Below are 22,734 nucleotides of genomic sequence, written 5' to 3' on the forward strand. Positions count from 1 at the left end.
AGTTACTACACTTTTTTCAAGGAGGCTTTAAGCATACCTCTTGATTCTTTTTCCTCTGTTCATCTGGTAATCTCTTTCCATGGCATCTCTTCCCAGGGCATGTCTTATGAAGATAGGTTGAGTGAGCTAGGGCTTTTCTCTTTGGAGAGAAGGAGGATGAGAGGTGATTTGATAGAGGTGTACAAGATGATAAGACACATAGGTCGAGTGGACAATAAGGGACTTTTTCCCAGGGTGAAAATGGCTAAGACAGGGGGCATAATTTTAAGGTGATAGGAGGAAGGTATAAGGGGGATGTCAGAGGTAAATTTTTTACACAGAGAGTGGTGGGTGCATGGAACGCACTACCAGCAGAGGTTGTGAGGGCAGATACATTAGAGATATTTAAGAGACTCTTAGATATAGCCACATGAATGATAGAGAAATGGAGGGCTTATGTGAGAGGGAAGGGTTAGATGTATATTAGAGCAGGTCAAAATGTCAGCACAACATTGTGGGCCGAAGGGCCTGTACTGTGCTGTAATGTTCTATGGCAGAACTTGGAATATAGAGTCTGTTTCAAGAGTCTGGTGTCAGGCATATAAATAGCATGGCTTGCCCAATAGCCCTGACTGAGTGTAACTGGGTCCTCAGTGCTGAGGACATTGACTTGGGAACGAACACTGACATTGGTTTGCATATCCTTCCAGTGAATCTGAAGTATTTTGTGGAGACAGCATTGATGATATCTTTTCAGTGCCTTGAGGTGTTTTCTATCGGGAGTCCAGGTCTTAAGAGCAAATAGGAGATTAGGGTCATTGCTGCCTGGTAGCCCATGAGTTTTGCATACAAAATATCAGAAAATGTAGCAGTATTTGGAAATGTAAAGGTATGTAAGCTTCAATTGACTTATTAATCATAGCATTAACACTTTTTTTCAGATTTGTTTGGTGACCTGCCCACTGGACTTTTCTCAGGGGGTGAAGTATGGTAATCAGAACCAACAAGATCCAACATCTTATAGGTAGATATCTTCTATTTCTCTATTCATTGTGGATAAACAATCCCTTAAATGTTTTTCTGATGATGGATCATCTGTAAACATCATGAATTTGTGGGACATTATAGCATTATGATACCAATACATTGTGGGAAAAGGTCTCACCTGAGTTTTACTCTTCTAACCTGGGAAATATGCTTTCACAGAACTAGTTACTCCAAACCACGCTCAGCATTTTCGCTGTCCTTGGGTCAACATGACACAACTTCAACCATCAGTATGTGCCCCACTGCTCACAGCATTCTCCAAGCACAATCAAAGCTTCTGACAGCAAAGTCTTTAATCCTCATAAATATTTGAAATACTGCACATTGTGTTTTGTTAAATTAAACAAACCTTAACCATCCTAAATGCAGCCCTTTTCCCTTTCTGTTCCCCATAATATCTTACTCCTCTCCAGTGCAAAAGTATGTCTCTCTGGGCCTTGAATATACTCAATACCTAGACTCTGTGGCCCTCTAGTAGAGATTTCCATAGATTTGCAGCACACTGAAAGAAGAAATTACTCCTCATCTCCTTCTTAAATATGTGATCTCTCTTACTCCAGACCCCTTGTTCTAGATACCCCGCAATGATATCCTCACATTGTCAATTGACCTAAACACTTGCAGGTGGTAAAATGAACTGGTTCATGTACCTGGTTAGCCACCTTAAGCTCTGGACTCATCTGCATTTTAATTGAACCAGAAGTTATTATAATAAATTGAAAGCTTTGGTTTACATCAAATCTAAAGTCGGACAAGGTATTAATTGGTGCATGACCTGATCCACTTCCAAATCTGGTGATACGGAGTAAATCCAAGTCCTAAATCCTACTTTGAAATGGGGCTTTGAACAGCACTTCTGCAGCTTGTGCTTTATTCACCAATCTAGAAAAAATAACATAAAAACAAAACAAAATACTCAGCAGGTCAGTCATCATCTGTGGAGAGAGAAGCAAGAGTTAACATTTCAAGTCGCTGACCTTTCATCAGAACTGCTTTTGCATCCATCCATGGCCTTAGCGTAATACAAAGTACAGTACAACCAATGAAGAATGTATGACATGTAAGCACTGTTATATATTTTTGAAATAGTGACAAAACTGGCTTGCATAAGGCATATCCCCACAAGCAACACTCTAATAAATCACACAACTGATTTGTTTTTGATACTGGAGTTAATTATTGGACAATGACATAAGGTCTCTATCATCCACCTAAGGTGCTGAAGGAAACCTTTGTTTAACGTTTCATTTGAAAGACAACAACTCAGAGAAATTCATCCCCACTGCTTTTGGTTGTACTGATTCCAATTTAAATATAAAAGGCTATAACTGCCACTATGGTGTCTACACTTTAATCAGCTTGAGAACATAGAGCAGTACAGCACAGGAACAGGCCCTTCGGCCTACACTGCTGTGTCAGACTAATTAAGCTAGTAATTAAATGCCTATCTAAATAAATCCATATTCCTCCATTCTCTGCACATTCATGTGTCTATCTGAGAAACACCTCTATTGTACTTGCCTCCCTTGGCAGTGCATTCCAGACACCCACCACTCTCTGTATAAAAAAACCTACCTCACACATCTCCTTTCAACTTTCCCCCTCTCACTTTCAATGCATGCCCTCCAGTATTAGACATAGAATATGTTGAGATTGCAAAAGACACTGTATACATAATGGTCTTTCTTTGTACTTAACATACAGCTTTGTCATCTGTTGGAAAGTAAATAAGTTGACTGTTATAATGGTGGATAATGCACCACGATGAAACTCAGAAGCCAATAAGATATTTTTAACAAGATTAACAATTTCTCTGAAAAACTAGTTTATCCACATGACTTTTAAAAACACTCATTGAGACACAATCAAATATGTTATTTTAGTGAGATAATTTCCTGTCCTAAATCAATTGCTACAGTATTTGCTTGAGCTTTCTTCAGACATCAGCCCAGACACACCACACAGTTCTAATAATCCTGGTTAACTCTGCACAGGACTGCAACTTAACAACTTTAATGCACTGTTATGTTTGTTAAGGAATATCAGTGTTGCAAAAAAAATTGATAAATACAGTCACCAAATTCCTTATGCTGAACTAATTTATAAAAAAAACCCTAACATTATCAGCTTTTAAAATGCTTTGATTTTAATTAGCTAGAAAGTTTTGTATGAGCTACACAAGAAAGCTTTTGATTGGTTTATTTTATCTGTGAATTAATCAGTAAATGAAAACCAGAACTTTAATATATACTGTATATTACACTTTACTACATCCTCATTATTCATGAGTGATAGGGGCATAGACTTCCAGCAGATAACAAAAAATATTCAGATACCAGTGAAGCCACTGACAATGATACTAAGGCTGTGTTGACATACAGTGGTCAACTCGTGCATGGATTTAACAACTTAGGTACAAGTTTTAGTTTGTAACTTTCAGTTTCAGTTTGTATGTAAACCTGTCTGCATCTCTGAGCCCCTGCTTCCCGAGCCCAACCCCAACTTGTCTCTGGTTCCAGCCACACACCCAGCCCACACTCTGAACCCTGGCTCCAGCCACTCAGCTACCCATATTCCAAACCCCCTAGTATTCCCAATCCTAACCTCGAGAGAATGCAGATCCACAGATCGTAAGTCAGTGGATAACAAGGGCTTACTGTACAGTAAATTACATTATATAACATGTGTTGTATTTTTTATGAGACTTGAATTTTTAAATCTCAACTATTATAACTTAATAAGAACCATCAAAAGTCTACTGAAAATATGTGTTTTAATTTTACACAATGAAAACTCTGTATTGCCAACAAAGTATTTTGCTGTAAGAATGTCCCTTTCAAGATGAAGATACCTTGCACAGACTACTGAACAATCCTATTCTTTTGTGAGTATATAATAGAATATATTAGTCAATTCTGCTTCTGGGTAACTCAGGGGGTAAAAGTACCCTGTAGCAGTAAAATGCTTGTGGTAGTAGAAGGTCAAGTACAGTAATTATTGATTACTATTACCAGTTTAGTTGCAATTTGTTGTGGAAACAGAAAGTTGAGACATTTGTCTAGCTGATTTTAATAGCCAGCACATGCCTGGTTTTGAAAAGCAATAATAACCAATAAACACCAGAAATGAAAAGTGAAAGATTCATTGTATGATGATTTTGACGCTCAGATTTATTCTTTTCTCCTACAGGTTTCCTCCTGCTTTGTATTGCATTATCCTGCAATGCAGCAGTTTCTGGAGATGGAGGTAATCCAATTAAAAATAAAAATGCAGTATTTGTGGAGAGAAAAACAGAGTTAATATTTCTGGTTGATGACCTTTCATCAGTATTTCCAGCATTTTCTAACATCTGCAGTTTTTATTTGACATACTGGTATCTGGCCTTGAAATATTTTTGGACTGGTCCTCTCTGTGGCAAAAGAGATTATGCAGAGAGCAAAATGCCCAAGACAACTAGTTCTTTATTATGCTGGGTATCACACTCTGGACACAAAGTCATAGAATCAAAGCTATATCATGGCACAGAAGGAGGATGTTTGACCCATTGAGTCTGCACTGGTCATAAAAGAGCTTTTGAGTTTAATCCCACCTTCCTATACTAGGTCAGTGGCTCTGCAGGTCATGTAAACTTTTTAAATGTGTTGGTGGTTTCTGTCTCTACCATCATGTCAGACAGTGAGTTTCAGACCCCTGCCACCTCAGGATAGAAGCATCTCATCTCATCTCCCCTCTAATCCTACCAATTACTTTAAATCTAACTTCCTTGGCATTTTACCCCTTTGCTAATAGAAATAGATCCTTCCCTCTGATTCAAACTAGGCCCTTCATAATCTTAATTAAATTTCCTCTTGGGCTCTTTTCCTAAAAGAATACTTGCTTATCTAATTTTTCCTCTTGGCTCCAATTTTCTAGTCCTGGAAACATCCTTTTAAATCTCCTCTGCATCCTTTCCAGTGCAATTACAGCTCCAGTAATGCAGTAATCAGAACCACATGCAGTGATCAATCTATGGCCTTGTGTATAGTTCTAGCGCAGACTTCCTCCTTTTCTATTCCATGCTTCAGCTAATAAAGGAAAGCATTCCATATATCATTTCAACCATGTTGTTGACCTGCCATGACCACGGACCTTCAGTGTGGACATACAATCCAAGGTCCCTCTGTTCCTTCACACCATTCAATACCGTCCCAGTTGCTGTGTATTCCCTTGCCTTACTGCATCTCCCAAACACAAAATCTCACATTTTGCTGGATAAAGTTCCATTTGCTATTTTCTGCCTAACTGACTAATAATCCATCTATATCTTCCTGCAGTATAAAGCTTTCCTCCTTATCTACCACATGACCAAATTTGTACCAAACCTTTTTCATTATGCTCCCTATATTTACTGCTAAGTCATTAATTTATATTACAAAAAACCAGGGACTCAGGACTTTGTGGAACCCCAATAGTAACAACCTGTCAGTCACAAACATACCTGTCAACTATTACCCTTTGCTTTCTGATATTGAGCCAATTGTGGATTTAATTATTTTCTTAATGTTTACCTATACAGACTGTTTACCTCTTTTTTACCTATACTATACTTTACCTATACTCTCCAGCATGATCTCAGTCAACAGTTTTCAGTTTTCAGCACAGTTTATGCTAAATTCTCTTTAATATTTAAGGATCAAGCAAACAAGTAATCGAGATTTTAAACTCCAGCTTGTAGGAAGTGATCCCATAAGATGAAGTTTGGAGTGGAAAATGCAATTTTGAAAAGGGAATATAATCAAAGTCTTTAAACCCCAATGTGGGTGCATTACACTAGAGTTGAAAAACCTGAATACCAACATCTATCCAAGGACAAACGATCATATCACTCCAGGAGGCAGGTTGTCCACTTACATGTTCTAATGAGGCTGTCCAGGTAAGACTGCAGGATTGGGTATCAGGGCCAGAACACCTCCTATGAACCCCCACCACTCGGGGTGGGCAGTGATCCCTCCACAGATCTGGGTTCCACTAATCCAGATTCAAACTTCCTGCCTGCCTGTGGACTGTAACTTCTGCCTGAAAGACAGAGTTTGGGTAAAGATGGCACAGCATGCGGTGAATCCCAGTCAGAACAAAGTTTTTCCAACCTCACCCACAGAACCCACTACATTTAATAACAGAAACAAAATATTCTTTCTACAAAGTGATGACAAAACTGCACATGACTTCTGACCATCACTTTGTAAAAATTATTCCTAATCCCTTGGGAAACAAAGGACTGCAGATGCTGGAATCTAGATGAAAAAAAACAAAAAGATACTGGATAAACTCAGCAGGTCAGGCAGCATCCGTTGAAGTGACCGGCAATGGGGAGATGCAGATTGCGGTTACAGACAGAGAGCAGGTGTTCCACAAAGTGGTCACCTAGTCTGTGTTTGGTCTCGCCAATGTAGAGGAGGCCACACTTGGAGAACTGAATGCAGTAGATGATATTAGGGGAGGTGCAGGTAAATCTCTGTCTCACCTGAAAGGACTGTTTGGGTCCCTGGATGGAGGTGATGGAGGTGGTGTAGGGGCAGGTGTTGCACTTATGGTGGGGGCAGTAGAAAGTTCCTGGGGTGGGAACGGGATGGGTGGGGAGGGAGGAATGAACTAGGGAGTCGCGGAGAGAGCAGTCCCTCCGAAAGGCAGAAAGGGGTGGGGAGGGGAAGATATGCTTGGTGGTGGGGTCCCACTGCAGATGGCAGAAGTGGTGGAGAATGATGTGTTGGATAAGTAGGTTGGTGGGATGAAATGTGAGGACAATGAGGACCCTATCCCTGTTGGGTCTGGGAGGGGTGGGGGTGAGAGCAGAGGTGCAGGAAATGGCAGAGATGTGAGTGTGAGCTCTCTCGACCACTATAGGAGGGAAGCCACGGTTAGTAAAGAAGTTAGATATCTCTGATGTCCTGGAGTGGACAGCCTCAGCGTGGGAGCAGATGAGGCAGAGAAATTGAGAGAAAGAGATAGCATCCTTGCAAGAGACAGGGTGAGAGGAGCTGTAATCAAGGTAGCTGTGGGTGTCAGTGAGTTGCCTCCCTATTGCCAGTCACTTCAATGCCCCCTCCCACTTCACCACTGATATGTCAGTCCTCGGCCTCCTCCACTGCCGGGAGAAATCCAAACACAAACTGGAGGAACAGCACCTCATTTTCCGTCTTGGGACCTTACAGCCTAACGGGATGAACATTGAATTCTCCCACTTTAAGTAAACCAAACCACCCCACCCCCCACCTTGCCTCTTCTTTTCTTCCCTTTCCCATCCTATCTCTCCCTTTTCTCCTCGCCATTTTGTTTGTCTCTCCTTTCCCTCTCCTCCCCTCCCCCCATACCTCCAGCCTCCGTACCTTTGACCCATCCCCCAGTGGATCTGCTCTCCCCTCCTCCCCCGCACCTGCCTATCACTATCTCTTACCTGCATCTACCTATCACCACCCTGTGCCCACCCCGCCTCCCCTCTTTTGTCCACCTATCACTGCTCTACTTTTCCCTCCTATATATCGGGCTTTCCCCTCTTCCCATCTTCAGTCCTGAAGAAGGGTCCTGACCTGAAATGTTGACCACCTGCTTTTCTCCATGGATGCTGCCTGACTTGCTGAGTTCCTCCAGCATCTTGTTGTTTTTTCTCATTCCTAATCCCTTCTTGCACTCAAGAACTATTAACAAAGGCCTTTTGTGTTTTTATATGCCTTTCAATGAATTGTACATTTATAACCAATTCTCTGAACCTCCAAACCCTACAATACTTTTCTTTCTTTCTTTTTCAATCTTTTTATTAAATTTCAAATTAATAAACATAACAATAATAATTATACACATGATACAAAGAGATCGGGATTACAATAATAACAGTTAACATACACAGACACAGAGTAAAATATGTGATCTGAACCTCCCAATCTCTTGATAATTGAACATGAAAAGGATTTAAAAAGAAATTTGATTATATGAAAAAAACCCAAACTAAAACAAAAGGACAATAACAAAACAAATAGTAATAATAAACAAAAACTAACCAAAAACTAAACAAAAACTGGGCTGTTATATTTCATTGGTTAAAAACATTATTATGTCATTAACTCCGCTCCTCTATATTCGAGTAGGAAGTTATTGACAAGGACTTGGAAAAGGTCAACTTACATCATATGAAAATGCGGGATAAATGGGTTCCAAGTTTCTTCAAATTTAACTGAAGGATCAATAGTACCACTCCTAATTTTTTCTAAGTTTAAACATGTTATAGTTTGGGAAAACCATTGGAATGTAGTAGGAGGTTTAGGATCTTTCTATTTAAATAGAATGGATCTCCTAGCTATTAATGTAACAAATGCAATCATACGACAAGCTGAGGCAGATAAATGGCCAGAATCCATCATCAGTAACCCAAAAATTGCAGTAATAGGATGAGGTTGTAAATCAATACTCAATACCACTGAAATAATATCAAAAATGTCTTTCCAATATTCTTCCAAAAGAGGGCAGGACCAAAACATATGTGTCAAGGAAGCCACCTCAGAATTACATCTATCACAGATAGGATTTATATGGTTATAAAAATGAGTTAGCTTATCCTTAGACATATGGGTCCTATGAACCACCTTAAACTGTATCAGAGTGTCTAGCACACATTGAAGAGATATTAACTAATTGGAGAATTTTCTTCCACATCTCTATAGGTAAAAGCATCTGACATTCTCTTTCCCATTAATTCTTAATTTTATCAGATATCCCTAAATGTATTTTCATAATGAGATCATAAATTATTGATATCAAGCCCTTCTGATAAGGGTTAAAACCTAAAACTTTTTCTGTAATTTCAATTTGATGTGGTATCACAAAGGTAGATAGAGTAACATTTAAAAAGTTTCTAATCTGTAAATATCTAAAAAAATGTGATCTAGGCAAATCGTATTCATTAGACAACTGTTCAAAAGACTAGAAACAGTTATCAATGAATAGATCACGAAAACATGTTATTCCCTTCGTTTTCCATAAAAGAAAAGCTAGATCAATTCTAGATGGTTGAAAGGAATACAGTACTTTTTATTCTGTTTCTTTCAATAAGTTTGAAATGAACAGATAAAATAGGCCATTCACTGAATAAGTATAGTCATAGATTACTCTATGTCATGCCCCTGACCAGTGGTTCCAATCCCAGCCATACAGACTTGATCATCTCTCAGTAAATGGAGGCAATTTTGACTTTGAATGATAGTGTGTCAGCAGCTTGCTCAACACCTCTCCTCATATCCATTTGAAGACAAAGGAAATACTAATCAGGAGAGGTGTACAATTACATAAGGTCATAATCTAGCCCAGTGAGTCATGGTAGCAATTCTCTCAGTTTGAAGGAAGGAAACTAGTCAGCATAATTCCAGTTGATACCATTCGTTGGTTCATTATAAAATACCATGGCCGCTAGTTGGGAAGACTGAAGTAGAAAGTACAACACTCATCATGATCAAATGGTGCATTGATAAATAAAAGGAGCATTGGAAAATGTGTAACAGAAATCACCACAAATCACCATAAAGGAAGCAAATCTCACACAAAGTATGGGAAAATACATGAAGTGTCTATTTTCTTTTACTACAGACAATACAACCTACGTGAATATGACGACTGAATCTTATGGAAATGTGACAAATGGAATGGAAATACCAGAAAATGTAAGTTATTTTCTGTTTAACTTTTCATGCAAAAAAATTACTGAATGTACACCAGGGAAGAAAAAGATACAAGGAAAGAAGAGACATCTCACCATCAGTTCTTTGTCAGTAAGGCTCATGTTGTAATTCCTCCTGTCCAATGGAAAGCAAGTGGTGGGGTTTGTGGGGTAGGTGCAATCGTGGATTGGGTTGGTATTGGGCAGGGGGCAGTGGTAAAGAGATGTTTGGTACTTTGTTCATGTCAGTGCATCTCTCTCACCACCATCTGACTGACAGATGTATGACTGTGGGACCCTGACCATGGCTCAGTTCCACTGGAACCTTTACTCCCACTGGCCAGGAAATGGTCACCGTTGGAGTCAGGATTGAGTGTGGCCTGAATGTAGAATAGAGACCTAGGAACTAAAATTTCTCTGACCCTTGTAGGGGGCTTGTTCCTCAAGAATTACTGCTCCCCTCACTTCAACCCTGCCTGGATGTCATGAATAACATGAACGAGTGACAAATTAAAAACTGAGTATTGTGATAACAGGTTATTGGGAGCGGTTTAGGGTAGGAGGGCATGTCCTAAATGAGATGTCACACGGTTCTCTGCATATAAGTTGCACAATCTCCTGTTTTACACTGTTCTTTTTCATTAGTGTGGCTTCAACACATTTTAGGGTTCTTATTTTCCTGGTGTAATGTCGTTTGCATAGAAAATAGTTATTTTCTTAGCTGAAACTGAACTGTTCAAAGAAGGAACCCAGGAGCTTGCAAAGACAGCTGGAAGGGTCAGCTGATTATTGTAACATCAGAGAATTTTCTGCATTTATCTTTCAGAAGAACTTTTGGATTGTGTCCATGGAGATCCCAGAAAGTCTTTATCTTGGTTATTGTTGCTACCTATGATCTTCTAGCAGCACCAGAGAAACATACCTAACAATAACCACTTGCATCAGCAGTGGTGAACATTATCTGTGTAATAAATGGTTTCAACACTAATGAATGAGTATAATAAATACTTGTAATTCTTTACAGTTCTCCTGTCAGACATTTAACTGCTCAGGTTTCGAGTGTTATGAAGGCCAGTACAAATGGGAGGAATGTCCCTGGACTCACATGTACTGTGAGGTAGGTTTGTATGATTTATTTAAATAAGCTGGAGAAAATCCCTGGCCAAGTTTCTTAAGAAGCAGATGCTACTGCTGGCTCATTAACCCCATATACCCTCTGCTGCAGTACTAAGCTACTGAGAGCACACTGTTGCCAGCACTGTTTCCTGATCTGTGCTGAGTTTACTGAACTCACCTGCTTCTTGTGATCAAGCAGCAATATTGTTAATATTGCACAGTGCAAATATCTGTGTGAGGTACGGGGAGGTATCAGGGAGCTCTGGTACTTGTGAAGCCATTTTTGGGAGATGAAGTGAAAAGAGAGAACCTGGAAAAAAAGCTCTAATATAAGGCAGTTAATCCATTTTCCAAACCATTATCTATCTCCACTTCATTTGTGAAATGCCCAGATGAGATTGTTTATTTAGGTTGTTAAGTCAACTATGTATGATGACAAAACATTGGAACATAAATGAATCATCAAAAAAGCTGTCTAAGGTGCTGCATTACTGTATCTCTGAGTTCCTTAGGGAATGTGTCACAATGTGCACTAAATTTACTGCCAATTTACTGAATTTGCATCTCCACTGAGAGCCAGTTTGTTCATTTCTCACAGGAAGTGTTGAGTGGAAGAGTGGCCAATCCTTGTAGCACAATAACAAGAGCTGAACAACCTCAGCAATGAAATTCCCGATGAGGATCTTGTTCCCAGCTGCAATGAGAAATTTTGACTTGTTCTATCACTTACCTGGAAAGGTCTCTTCTACTATTCCTACAGCTTTTACTGAGAAGCATGTACATCGGACAATTAAAGTGGCTGAAGTGTTGCATTAAAGTCCTGGGAACCCAATTTGATTCAATTAGTGAAGGTCCTGCCTGGTTAAAGTGTGCTGAAGGCCTTGCGAAAAATAACCATGGACTGATCAGGGTGGGATGGCTACAACTTCCTTTTAAACTCCCCAACAATCCATTTCAATAGACAGAGGGAGCTAAAATTTCTCCTCTAAATGCACACAAACCAACCCCACTCAAATTGCTGCCCAGTGGATTCATTAGTTAACATATTATCTGGCAAACCAGAGCAGCTTCAGTAGAGTTAAGCCTCTAATGTTAGAATATAAGAAACAGAAGCAGGATTGGCCTTGCAGCCCTTGAGAGTGGTCGACCGTTGCGTGGGGTCATGACTGTACTTTCACTTCAATTCCATTTTCCCGTTCAGTTCCCATGTCCCTAAATTCCTTTTATTCCTACCATCTGTTAATTGCATTCCTGAATATACTCAATAACTGTGCATTCTCAGCCGCTTGGGATGGGAGCTCACAGATTCACAAACCCCTGTGTGGAATAGTTCCCCTCATTCCAATTTAAATATCTGAGCCCTTATCTCAAGAAGATGCATCATAGCTCAAAACTCTCCAATCAGAGGGAGCAGCCTCTCAACATCTACCCATTTAAGCCTCTCTAGATTTTAAAGTCATTTAATCGCTTCTGTATTTTGTTCATTTCTCAAACCATGTTCCCAATTAATGTCCATTTTGTTTTACAGCTTCACCGTTCCTCCAACACCTCGTACTGGGCAGGTTGCAGTAACAACTGTGCTGGCACTGACAACATCTGCTGGAATACCTCACAGACCATGTGTACAATGGAGTGCTGTAACGGAACTCTCTGCCTGATGCTGAATGGCACAATCCAAGAAATACCCTGGGATTACGGTAGGGATATTGTTCAGACAGACTTTGAAAATGTGGGCCAAGTGATTAAATCAGACAACGCAATGTTTTTGTGTGCTATACTAATGTTATCAAAAACCCAATTGCTAAATGCATATTTGTTTTAGGCCATCCATGAAGAGTAGGGGCCTTCTTCAGCTTTGGTTAAAGAGCTCCCAGTCTTTCTCAATCCATTGCCAGGAAGTTAAGGTGTCCACTGTCTTCCAGACTGGTCCTTACTAAATGGCTTTCTAAGTGCTGGCAATGTCCTTGGGGTTCCCAGTCCCCTGTCTATCCGACTACTCCACAACCACAGTTCAATTCATGCCCCACCAATCCCAGCTCCTGAACTTCCCCATTATCCCCATCTGTCTGTCCACCCAATCACCTGTCCACTAACTGCACAACCCCCAATCATATTTGCACCTTACCCCCAGTGTAAAATCTGTCCATTTTACACTCCACACCCCCACCGCACCAACACCTGGTCAACCATCGACCAATCTGATTGTCCACCCAACATCTTTCAACCTTTGAACCACCCTACCCCATTCACTCACTCCATCCCCCACTTGCCTGTCTGATCTATGAACAACCTTCAATCACCATCCTGCAGACCCCAATTCCTAATCTTCACCCAGACCTTTTCCTAACCAATCCTGACCCTGGCTCAATTCTGTCTCTGCTTCAGACTGATCTTCTGCCCTGCCACAGACTCACACCCTCCATTCATAATCTGAAGACCAATGATTGTAGCCACCAGCTCTACCGTTATGAAGCTAGAAGAGGAAAAGTCTTGCATGCACAAGAGCTTTTCCATTGTGCATGACACCTTCTGCTCAGTAAATTCCTTTCCCAAGGTCTCACACAAAACTCACATTATATCATTTTATCAAGAATTTTCCACTGTCAAACTCTTTCTAGTCCCACAGAAACGCAAGGATTCAGATGGAAAATCCCTGTCACGCACCCAGGTGATGACCTTTAGTATTGCCAAATGAATCTCACTGGCCAAAGTCATGTTGGGGCTTGTAATGAATATTCTACCTTTTTCTTATCAGTGACATTGAGAACAAGTGCTGAGAAAATTACTTAAGATAATATTTTCCATAATATTCCCTTGTTTTCATTTTTCTTGTCATTTCGCTGAGATAATTGTTTTATCCTGTTGAAATTCATACATATGAGTTGGAGAGGCACCTTTAGAATCTTTTTAACTTCATTTCATTAGTCAATCGTTCTGAGAAGTCCGCATCACATGTGTGCCCAATGTATAGGATTGGGTTGGAAACTTCAGCTTAGTATTTTGGTACTGTGGTGACAGTTGCAACGTGCTTGAGCTTTTGGAGTAACAGTGCATCTTATCTCACCTACCACTCCTCAGTGCAAAGTACTATCAGTGCCAAGTGACAACACAGCTAGTTACAATCCTAAAGTAAAAACAGAAAGATCTGGAATACTTACAAGGTCAGGCAGTATCTGTGGAGAGAGAAACAAAACATAGCAGTTGCTGGAAGTCTGAAACAAAAGCGAATGCATCCTAGGTCGCGAGGGAGAAAATTGCAGGTACCCTGCTCGTAAATCTCCTGACATCTGTAGATTCAGGGCTCAGAAATAGATGAATGAGTTTGACCTCACTGGTGGGGAAAGTTACAGAAACAAAAACGAGAGGCAGGTTTTACTGGTCACTTGGACAAGTGTGGATTGTTTAGAGAAAGCCAGCATGGAATTGTTAAAGAGAAATCCTGTCTAACTAACTTGATAGAGTTTCTTGAATGAAGTAACAGATTGGGTTCAAATCAAGTTGAGTTTATTGTCATGTGCACAAATACAGTGAGGTACAGGTGCAACAGAAAACGTGCTTGCAGCAGCATCACAGGCATGTAGATACAGACAACACACAGAGTATAAATTATACATAAACTCTACAAGACAGAGAAGAGAGAGAGAAAAAAGCTGATGAAGTTGCAGTCGAGATGGCGTATATAGATTTCCAAAATTCATTTGATAAGATGCCGCATAATTGGATTGTCACAAATAGTGAGACCCATGGAATAAAAGGTTCTGTAGCAGCATGGACAGAAAGTTGGCTAAGTAACAGGAAACAGAACAGTATTAGTGATAGACTGTTTTCTAATACTCTAACTAGTGAAGTGTACAATGGAGTTGTCTGGGGTGGGTACAAAAACCACTGCTTTTCTTAATGTTTACTAATGACATGCTTGGACAAGGCACAAGTTCCAACTTTATGCCTCCACACTTTGTGTCATTCGTAGTGAACTGTGAGAGGGTAATCAAAGACTTCAAGGAGATATAGATTGGCTGGTGGAATGGGTCACAAAGGGTAGCTGATTAGAATCTTACATTTCAAACAAGTAAATTTTGGGAAGAAATTCCAGAACTTAAGGTAATAGCAATTATTAGCTTGGTACCTTTATTGATTTTATTTGGACTCTTTCAAATACCATGTGGGAAATGCAATGGCTATTTGCTTATACTTTTTGGAAAGAGACAACTCTGTTTTGAAAAGAGTTTCCTTCTTGGTCTCACATTGCCCTGTGTTGCACCTTTGCCTTGTAATCACTGTCAACACTGCTGTTGTTTGCCTCTTCTTATGCCAGAGGTTCATGTGACCATTTAATGAGATTGGCAGCCCTTGACTGAAACGTGGCATTCTAGCCCCATGATCTCTGTCTGTCACAACCAATAGACCTGGCACACCACAATAACAGTCAAATCTGCTGACAATATTTTTTTTAGGTCAGATCAGTTTTTTCCTGCATCAGCACACAGGAAACTGGTAATGCCACACAGGGATTCATCGACTCAAGCTGAAAAATACTATTTTGTTATTAGCAATGCTTCAGGATTTTATTGTTGTACATCTTCCTTGCTATATTGAAACTCCTCCCCAACACAGAGCAGTCATTTGGGTTATTACCAAATTTAGCTCTTGGATATTACTGAAAACTAGTAAACTTCATTAAATCTTGCCAAGCCTTTTACCCATTTATCCTGCTTCTGACTTGGGGGAAAAAAATTAGACCTATTAATGTTGCCTTGTGGGAAGGATTCTTGCCAATTATTCATTCTAGTCTGTTATCTGATAGATTTAAACCAAGACTATTTTTTTCACTTTATAAGAAATGACGGACAAACCTACGACTGAAATAACTGAATTTACAACTATGGAAACAACACCAACCACACCAACCACACCAACAACACCAACAACACCAACAACTGCTGCAACGACAATAGGCAGTGTAAGTATACATTATTATTGTCAGCACAATGTGGGTGGATGTATGCTTATCCTATAATTAACCAATGAAATTACAAATAAGATTCTAAATTCACATTTTCAATTTTTCAACCTTGAGAATGAAGATGTTTTTGAAATGAACCACGTCAAGAAATGAGAACTCAGAGAAAATGCCAATAATTAATTTAGTGATAACACAATTTCTCAATTTTTTTTGCCAAAATTATACAAATATTTTTGTACTTCTGATTAGATGCTGAAGAATAGCAAGGGAAATGTCCCCAGACCACTATTTCTAGTATGTCTGTAACAATAAGCACATCATCATTTAAATATGACATAAGGGACCTGCTCTTGAATCAAGTCCCATGTGTTAAGTTGATACTCAATTGTGCCTGAAATGTCATTTTCTTACACTGGCCATAAGTCAGCAAGAAACGCTTGACAGATATTGCCAGAGGGGACCCTTGTGATAGACATCCTTAGGTTGCTGGCACTTGACTTTTGTCAGGGCTGGTCTGATCCAGCTGGTTGGCAGGCATTGAATGAAGGGATAGCAACACAGCAAGCAGCCTGTCGTCCTGAGATATTATTCCAGTGGGGCTGGTACACTTTCAAGGGTCTGAATCCAAATGCTGCCTCTGTACAAGTTCAAATATGCTGGAAAGCGTTTGCAGGCCTTACTTATGCTGACCTCCAGGCTTTGTGAGCGAGAGAAGATGAACCGTAAAACCAGTGTCAACAGTCTGACCGTCCCAAAGGTTGCATCATTGAGGATCCCCACGCAATACTTACAAAGCAAACAGGATGTGGATGAACCCAGAAGAATTTGGACCCTATAATCTTTCAACATTGCATTCGGCTTGTAGCCCAGTGCAAAAATGTCTGCGTATTTCCACGCAGCCTTTCGTACACAGAAGAGGACCACTTGGCCATTGGGTCTATGCTGACTCCCAGCAGAGCAATCCCATCAGTCCCATACCCCCTCTTCTTATTTCCCTTATTCTCTCTCAGAGGCCCATTAGCTCCCACTTGTTTCTTTATGCCGCTTAAGTACACCATTTACAGTGGTAATTAACACTAGCCAATTAACATGCTACCACATGTTTGGGATGTCGGAGGAAACCAGAGCAACTGGGGGAGACCCACACTGTCACACGGAAAATATGTGAATTCCATACAGATAACATTCAAGGTCAGGATCAAACCAGGGACTCTGTAACTGCTGCTCCACCATGCTACCAACCAGCTAATGCCTAGGCCACGCTATCTCCCTCTCCTCATTCTTATCACTCGCGCTGAATGGATATCAAAGAACAATCTGCTCCACCTACCCTCTGTACTGTGTGCACACTCAGTTTCTGGGCTGGTGTTTGCCGATATAAGGTGGACTGATGGGTTCCTCTGCGCAGTGCTGCATTTTGGTGTGCTGCTGCATTTTCTTCTTCAGGGTTGAATGAACGTACAGGAACTGAACTAGGGGGAAGATAGACAAGGTTAAAGGTTTGCTGATATCAACAGGCCAAACTGGTTGACTTCTGGAAGCAGCAACAAACCTCATGGATAACAGTTAAGTGAGAAGAAAATAAAGGAAAGATGGTAATAGTATGCTAAACCTCTCCATTAGCATTGGTGCAAGCATACCACCTCTCCATTAGCATTGGTGCAAGCATACCACCTCTCCATTAGCATTGGTGCAAGCATACCACCTCTCCATTAGCATTGGTGCAAGCATACCACCTCTCCATTAGCATTGGTGCAAGCATACCACCTGTCAACAATGCTCACCATTCATTCTTCAAAAGGATTTCAGTCATCATCCTCTTTCTCAATGCTGAGGAGATCAGGGGGTATGAGGAGAAAGCAGAAACAGGGTCCTGAATTGGATGATCAGCCATGATGATGTTGACTGGCGGAGCAGACCCAAAGGGCCAAATGGCCTCCTCCTCTTCCTATTTTCCATGTTTCCATATTTCTGTGGTTGGCTTCTTCATGTTAATATGTGTGACCTTAACCTGCAACAAAACAGGAAGCGTGTCATGAACTATGAGATCTTGAGAACATGCAAGTGAGGGGAGAATCATGTATTTGAAAGGTGGCAAAGCTGTCAGAAGTGGATAGAAGTAATGAGGAGCAGAGCAGCAGGTACACAATACAATTTAAGAGAACTCAGTGAAGTGAGCAGTGCACCACCGCCTGCTCCTCCTCTTTGGAGAGACAGGTTGTCATTAAATGACATCAGCAGCATGCAGAATTGATCCCCAACGAGGTTAGATGTCAATGAAGGCTATAAAACATAGAACAGTACAGCACAGGAAAAGGACCTTCAGCCCACAATGTCTGTGCTGTGCATGATGCCAAGTTAAATTAATCTCTTCTGCCTGTGCATGATCCATATTCCTCCATCCCTGCATATTCATCGACTTATCTAAAAGCCTCTTGAACACCACTATCTTATCTGCTTCCACTACCGCTCCATGCAGCAATTTCCTAGCACCTACTACTCTCTGTGTAAAATAAAAACTTGCCCTGCACATCCTCTTTAAACTTTCCCCCCTCTTCTTAAAGTGATGCCCTCTGGTATTCAACATTTCTACCCTGGAAAAAGATTCTGGCTGTCTACCCTATCTGTGCCTTTCATAATTTTATAAGCTTCCATCAGGTCTCCCCTCAGCCTCCAATGCTCCAGAGAAAACAATCCAAGTTTGTCCAAGCTCTCCTTACAGCTAATGCCCTCAGTATCCTAGTAAACCTCTTCTGCACCTTCTCCAAAGCCTTCACATCCTTCCTGTAATGGGGCGACCAGAACTACACTCAATACTCCAAGAGTGGTCTAAGCAAAGTTTTTTATATAACTGCAGCATGACTTCCTGGCTCTTATACTCTATGTCCCCAGCGAAGAAGGCAAGCATGCCATACACCTTCCTTACCACTCTATCTACTTGCATTGCCTCTCAGGGAAGTATGGACTCAGACCCCAACAGTAGTTTTATTGGTAGGGATTTGGGACCCTCTTTGCAGCTATTTGATTGGAGGATCGAATGCTGTCAAATCTGAGGGACATTGCCCTTGCACAAGTTTCTATCCCTCCCAGAAAGTCAGCATAACACAAAAACTTGGTGAAGTGCAGAGTTTCAGTACAAGCTCCAAGTGCTTGTGGAAATATTTCACTCCAACAGCACATTGTGAAAGGAAGGCAAATAAGTAGATCAATAAAGGTAAACATTAGGAACTCCACAGGTTTGCTTTCATTCCACAGTTAGTTCAGAAACATGTTCAGCAATAAGTTTTGATACTTATTTTTACTTAGCTTTTTAAAGCCAACAAAACCCACAGGCATTTTTTGTGACGTGGAATTATGATAAAAAGTTCTGCTCTTGCTTGAGTAGAAAATACTCAAAACTGCTCTTTATATTGTTCTGTAAATTGTTATAGCAAGCTGAGACCTTTTCTTTAATAAAACTTTGCAGGGCAATAAGTGTCATCTGATCAACTGCATTGGTGATACCTGCTACCAAAGCCAAAATTCACAACAAGAATACTGCTCTGTGGATGAACCGTACTGCAAGGTGAGACCTCTCTAATTTTTATATTGATTTTATATATTTATAGGAAATATGTATGAACAAAATACTTAACATCTTGAGATGACATTCTGCACTTTAGCAGTGGATATTGGAATTCCCATACTCTCAGACAGTGAGAGATCCAAAAGTGACTCCAGTTCACTTAGGAAGCAAGACCTTCATGCTTATAAGTCTAATAAATTCATACTATTTGTGTTTATCACACACTTCAATCAGAATTCTAGTGGATAAATATTTGGTTGGAAGTGAATTTGAAGATTAACTTTACAGAGCATAGGTTCCCAGCCATGGCTTTGTTGCTTATTACCTAATTCATTTCAACCCAATTAGGTAATTTGACATTAATTCCATGAACCGTAATCCAACCCTCTGAAAGTAGAAGCAGATTTATTTACCAGAACTGTGCTTCTACCAAGCAGATATCTACTTGGCAATAAGGAAAATTGCCCAGGCACATCCTGTCCACAAAAGGCAGGATAAATCCATCCTGACTATGCCCAATCATTCTACCCTTCATCATCAAGTTCAAGTTTATTGTCATTGTCATAGACATACATACAAAGGGTATTTCTTTCTCAGTCACATGTACATCAAAACATACACGGTGAAATGCATCTTTTGCGCAGAGTGTTCTGGGGGCAGCCCGCAAGTGTCACCACGCTTCTGGCGCCAACATGGCATGCCCACAACTTCCTAACCCGTACATCTTTGGAATGTGGAAGGAAACCGGAGTACCCGGAGAAAACCCATGGGGAGAATGTACAAACTCCTTACAGACAGTGGCCGGAATTGAACCTGGGTCGCTGGCGTAGTAATAGCGTTATGCTACCGCTACACTACCGTGCCTGCCCACACTACCAATGCCATGAAAACTAGCTATTTGCAGCAGCAGCACAAAATAAACACATCAGCAAAGTGATAGAAGTGCTATCAAGTAGCACTTACTACCAATAAGCTGCTTACTGATGCTCATTTCGGTGTTCACGGGATTGCTGGGTTACAGAAATCATCATCACAGCCTTGGTTCAAACATAGACTAAGTTGAATTCCAGAAATGAGTTGGGAGCGACAGCTCATAACGTCAAAGCAGCATTTGACCAAATATGGCATTGAGAGACCAATAAAACTGAAGTCATTTTGCATTAAGGGGAACGTATTCCACTGGTTACTGTCACACAAAGGACAGAGGCTGTTGTCATTGGAAAAAAATATTTCAATCCTAGGGCACCATTGCAAGAATTCTCAGGATAGTTCCCCTCATCCAAATATCAGCTGATTCATCAGTGACTACCTTTGCATCCTTAGGTCTGAAGTGGGGATGTTTGCCAATAACTGCACAATCTTCAATTCTGACACAACTCTCCAGAAAGTAGATCAGTCCATTAGCATGCAGCAACACCTGGATAACCTTCAGACGTGAGTTGATAAGAGACAAACGACATTCCTGCCACACAGTTCTGGGCAATGACCATCTCCAACAGGATAGAGTCCACCAATTACACTTAACATTCAGTGACATTACCCTCACTGAGTACCCCAGCATCAATATTCTGAATGCTATCATTGCCAAGAAACTTAATGGGTCCAAGCACATACATTCCATTGAAAATACAGAAGACTGAACAATGCAAAGAGCAAATCAGCAATTGGTACATTGTAGTGAATGATCACTTCCTGACTGTCCAAAGACTTTCCATTAACTACAAGGCTTGTCAGGAGCATTCTGTCCACTTGTCTGGATGAGTGCAGTTCCAACAACAGTCAAGAAGTTCAGTTCCAGCCAGGACAAAGCAGCCTGCTTGAATCATATTCCTTCCATCACCCTATGCATTCATTTCTTCCACCTCTGGAATGCTGTGCTGCTGTGTGTACCATTTACAAAAGCACACTCACTTACTCAACTCTGACATCTCCCAAATCCACAACCTCAACCACCAAAGACACAGGTCATGCCACCACCTTCAATTCACACACCATCCTGACCTAGAAGTATATCAATGTTCATTCATTGTCACTGGAGCTAACTGCTGGACCATAAGGACTGGAGTGCTTCAAAAAACAACTGATCACCACATTCCCGAGGGCAAATATAGATGCCCCCATCCTGTAAATGATAGGAACAAGTCCAGCAATTGCAGTTTCTGTGTCCTCAGTTTGCATCACAACAACCATTATTATTTGAATATCTTCACTTCACAATAAAGAGTAATCTTTTCTATTGATTTATAGATTGTCAGAATTGGAAACTTTTCAAGCAGAAACACATTTCTAAGTTCTTCTTAGAAACACGCTTCTAAGAAGACCATGTAAAACTGGCTGCATTTTCTAATAGATGTCATGTCAGGAGCATTGAAAAGAATTTAGTCATTTAACTCATCAGACTTGATTCATAGTTGACCTTACCTCAATTCCAAATATAGTACCAGTTTACGATCAATATATGCTCCTTGTCCAATAAATTTCTGTTGATCCCAGACTTGAAATTTTCTATTGACCCAGCAGCTACAGCACATTCAGGTGTCTTGATTATACTCAGTGACTGAACTCCATGGCCCATTTGGACAGAGAATTCCAAAGATTCCCCATCGTCTGGGAGATTACATTTCTTCTCATCTCTGTGCTGGATGTCCGACCCAGTGTTTGAGACTGCAATCCCTGCTTCTAGACACCACTGTCATCTACCTTGTTGAACTTAGTGGCTATTTAGTTTGTTTCAATGAGAACACTTATTTTACTTCTAAACTCAACAGTGTATAGGTCTAATTCTTCCTTGTCTGTCAATCTTGCATCCCAGTCTGTCAAAATGTAATCAGCCAGGCAGACTTTTCAGCCCTTTCCTTTTCAGAAATTTTAAATATGCCCAGGTCCTACACTTTCCAGTCCTGATGAAGGGTCTTAGACCTGAAACATTAAGATTGTTTCTCTTTCCACAGATGCTGCTTCTCCTGATAAATAACCCCAGCATTTCCCATTTTTAATACAATCTGCTTGCTTGAATTCTTAAGGTTGCCAGCCTTCCAGGAATTAAAATCTAATATTTCCAGGACACTGCTGTTTGCAGCCCAGGGGAACAATCAAACAGCAATGAAAATGTTGTTTTATAAAATTCTTTGATTGCCTTTAGTTTACTAGTTCTAGAAACATTGCACTTGGGGAAGACAGTGAATAGCAATGAGAAATCATCAAATTATGAATGTCTGAATCTATTCACAGTTCAGTTGGCATACAATAGACCTTTGAAGAAGAGTGTAATGAGTGACAAAAGGCAAGAATATTGGGGCTGAGTGGGTGTGCAGCTTGCGACAGGTGGTACGAGGTAAACCGCAAGGAAGGTGTTAAACCAAGTTTACCGATTCTCTATCT

At 40.5% G+C, this 22,734-nt stretch overlaps 1 protein-coding gene across 3 annotated transcripts in view; it reads left to right on the plus strand.

Moving 5' to 3' along the window:
• Positions 1–22,734, plus strand: part of LOC127581698 (uncharacterized) — a 58,030-nt gene that overhangs the window by 31,060 nt on the left and 4,236 nt on the right. For all 3 annotated transcript variants that reach the window (XM_052036336.1, XM_052036338.1, XM_052036337.1), the window contains exons 2-8: positions 921–1,003; positions 4,216–4,272; positions 9,640–9,713; positions 10,734–10,826; positions 12,354–12,522; positions 15,664–15,785; positions 19,255–19,353. In XM_052036336.1, the coding sequence (XP_051892296.1) occupies positions 967–1,003; positions 4,216–4,272; positions 9,640–9,713; positions 10,734–10,826; positions 12,354–12,522; positions 15,664–15,785; positions 19,255–19,353 (651 nt within the window). In that variant the 5' untranslated portion in view covers positions 921–966. The remainder of the gene's footprint in view (positions 1–920; positions 1,004–4,215; positions 4,273–9,639; positions 9,714–10,733; positions 10,827–12,353; positions 12,523–15,663; positions 15,786–19,254; positions 19,354–22,734) is intronic.

The sequence above is a fragment of the Pristis pectinata genome, chromosome 22 (assembly GCF_009764475.1).
Source record: "Pristis pectinata isolate sPriPec2 chromosome 22, sPriPec2.1.pri, whole genome shotgun sequence".
Taxonomy (NCBI): Eukaryota; Metazoa; Chordata; class Chondrichthyes; order Rhinopristiformes; family Pristidae; genus Pristis; species Pristis pectinata.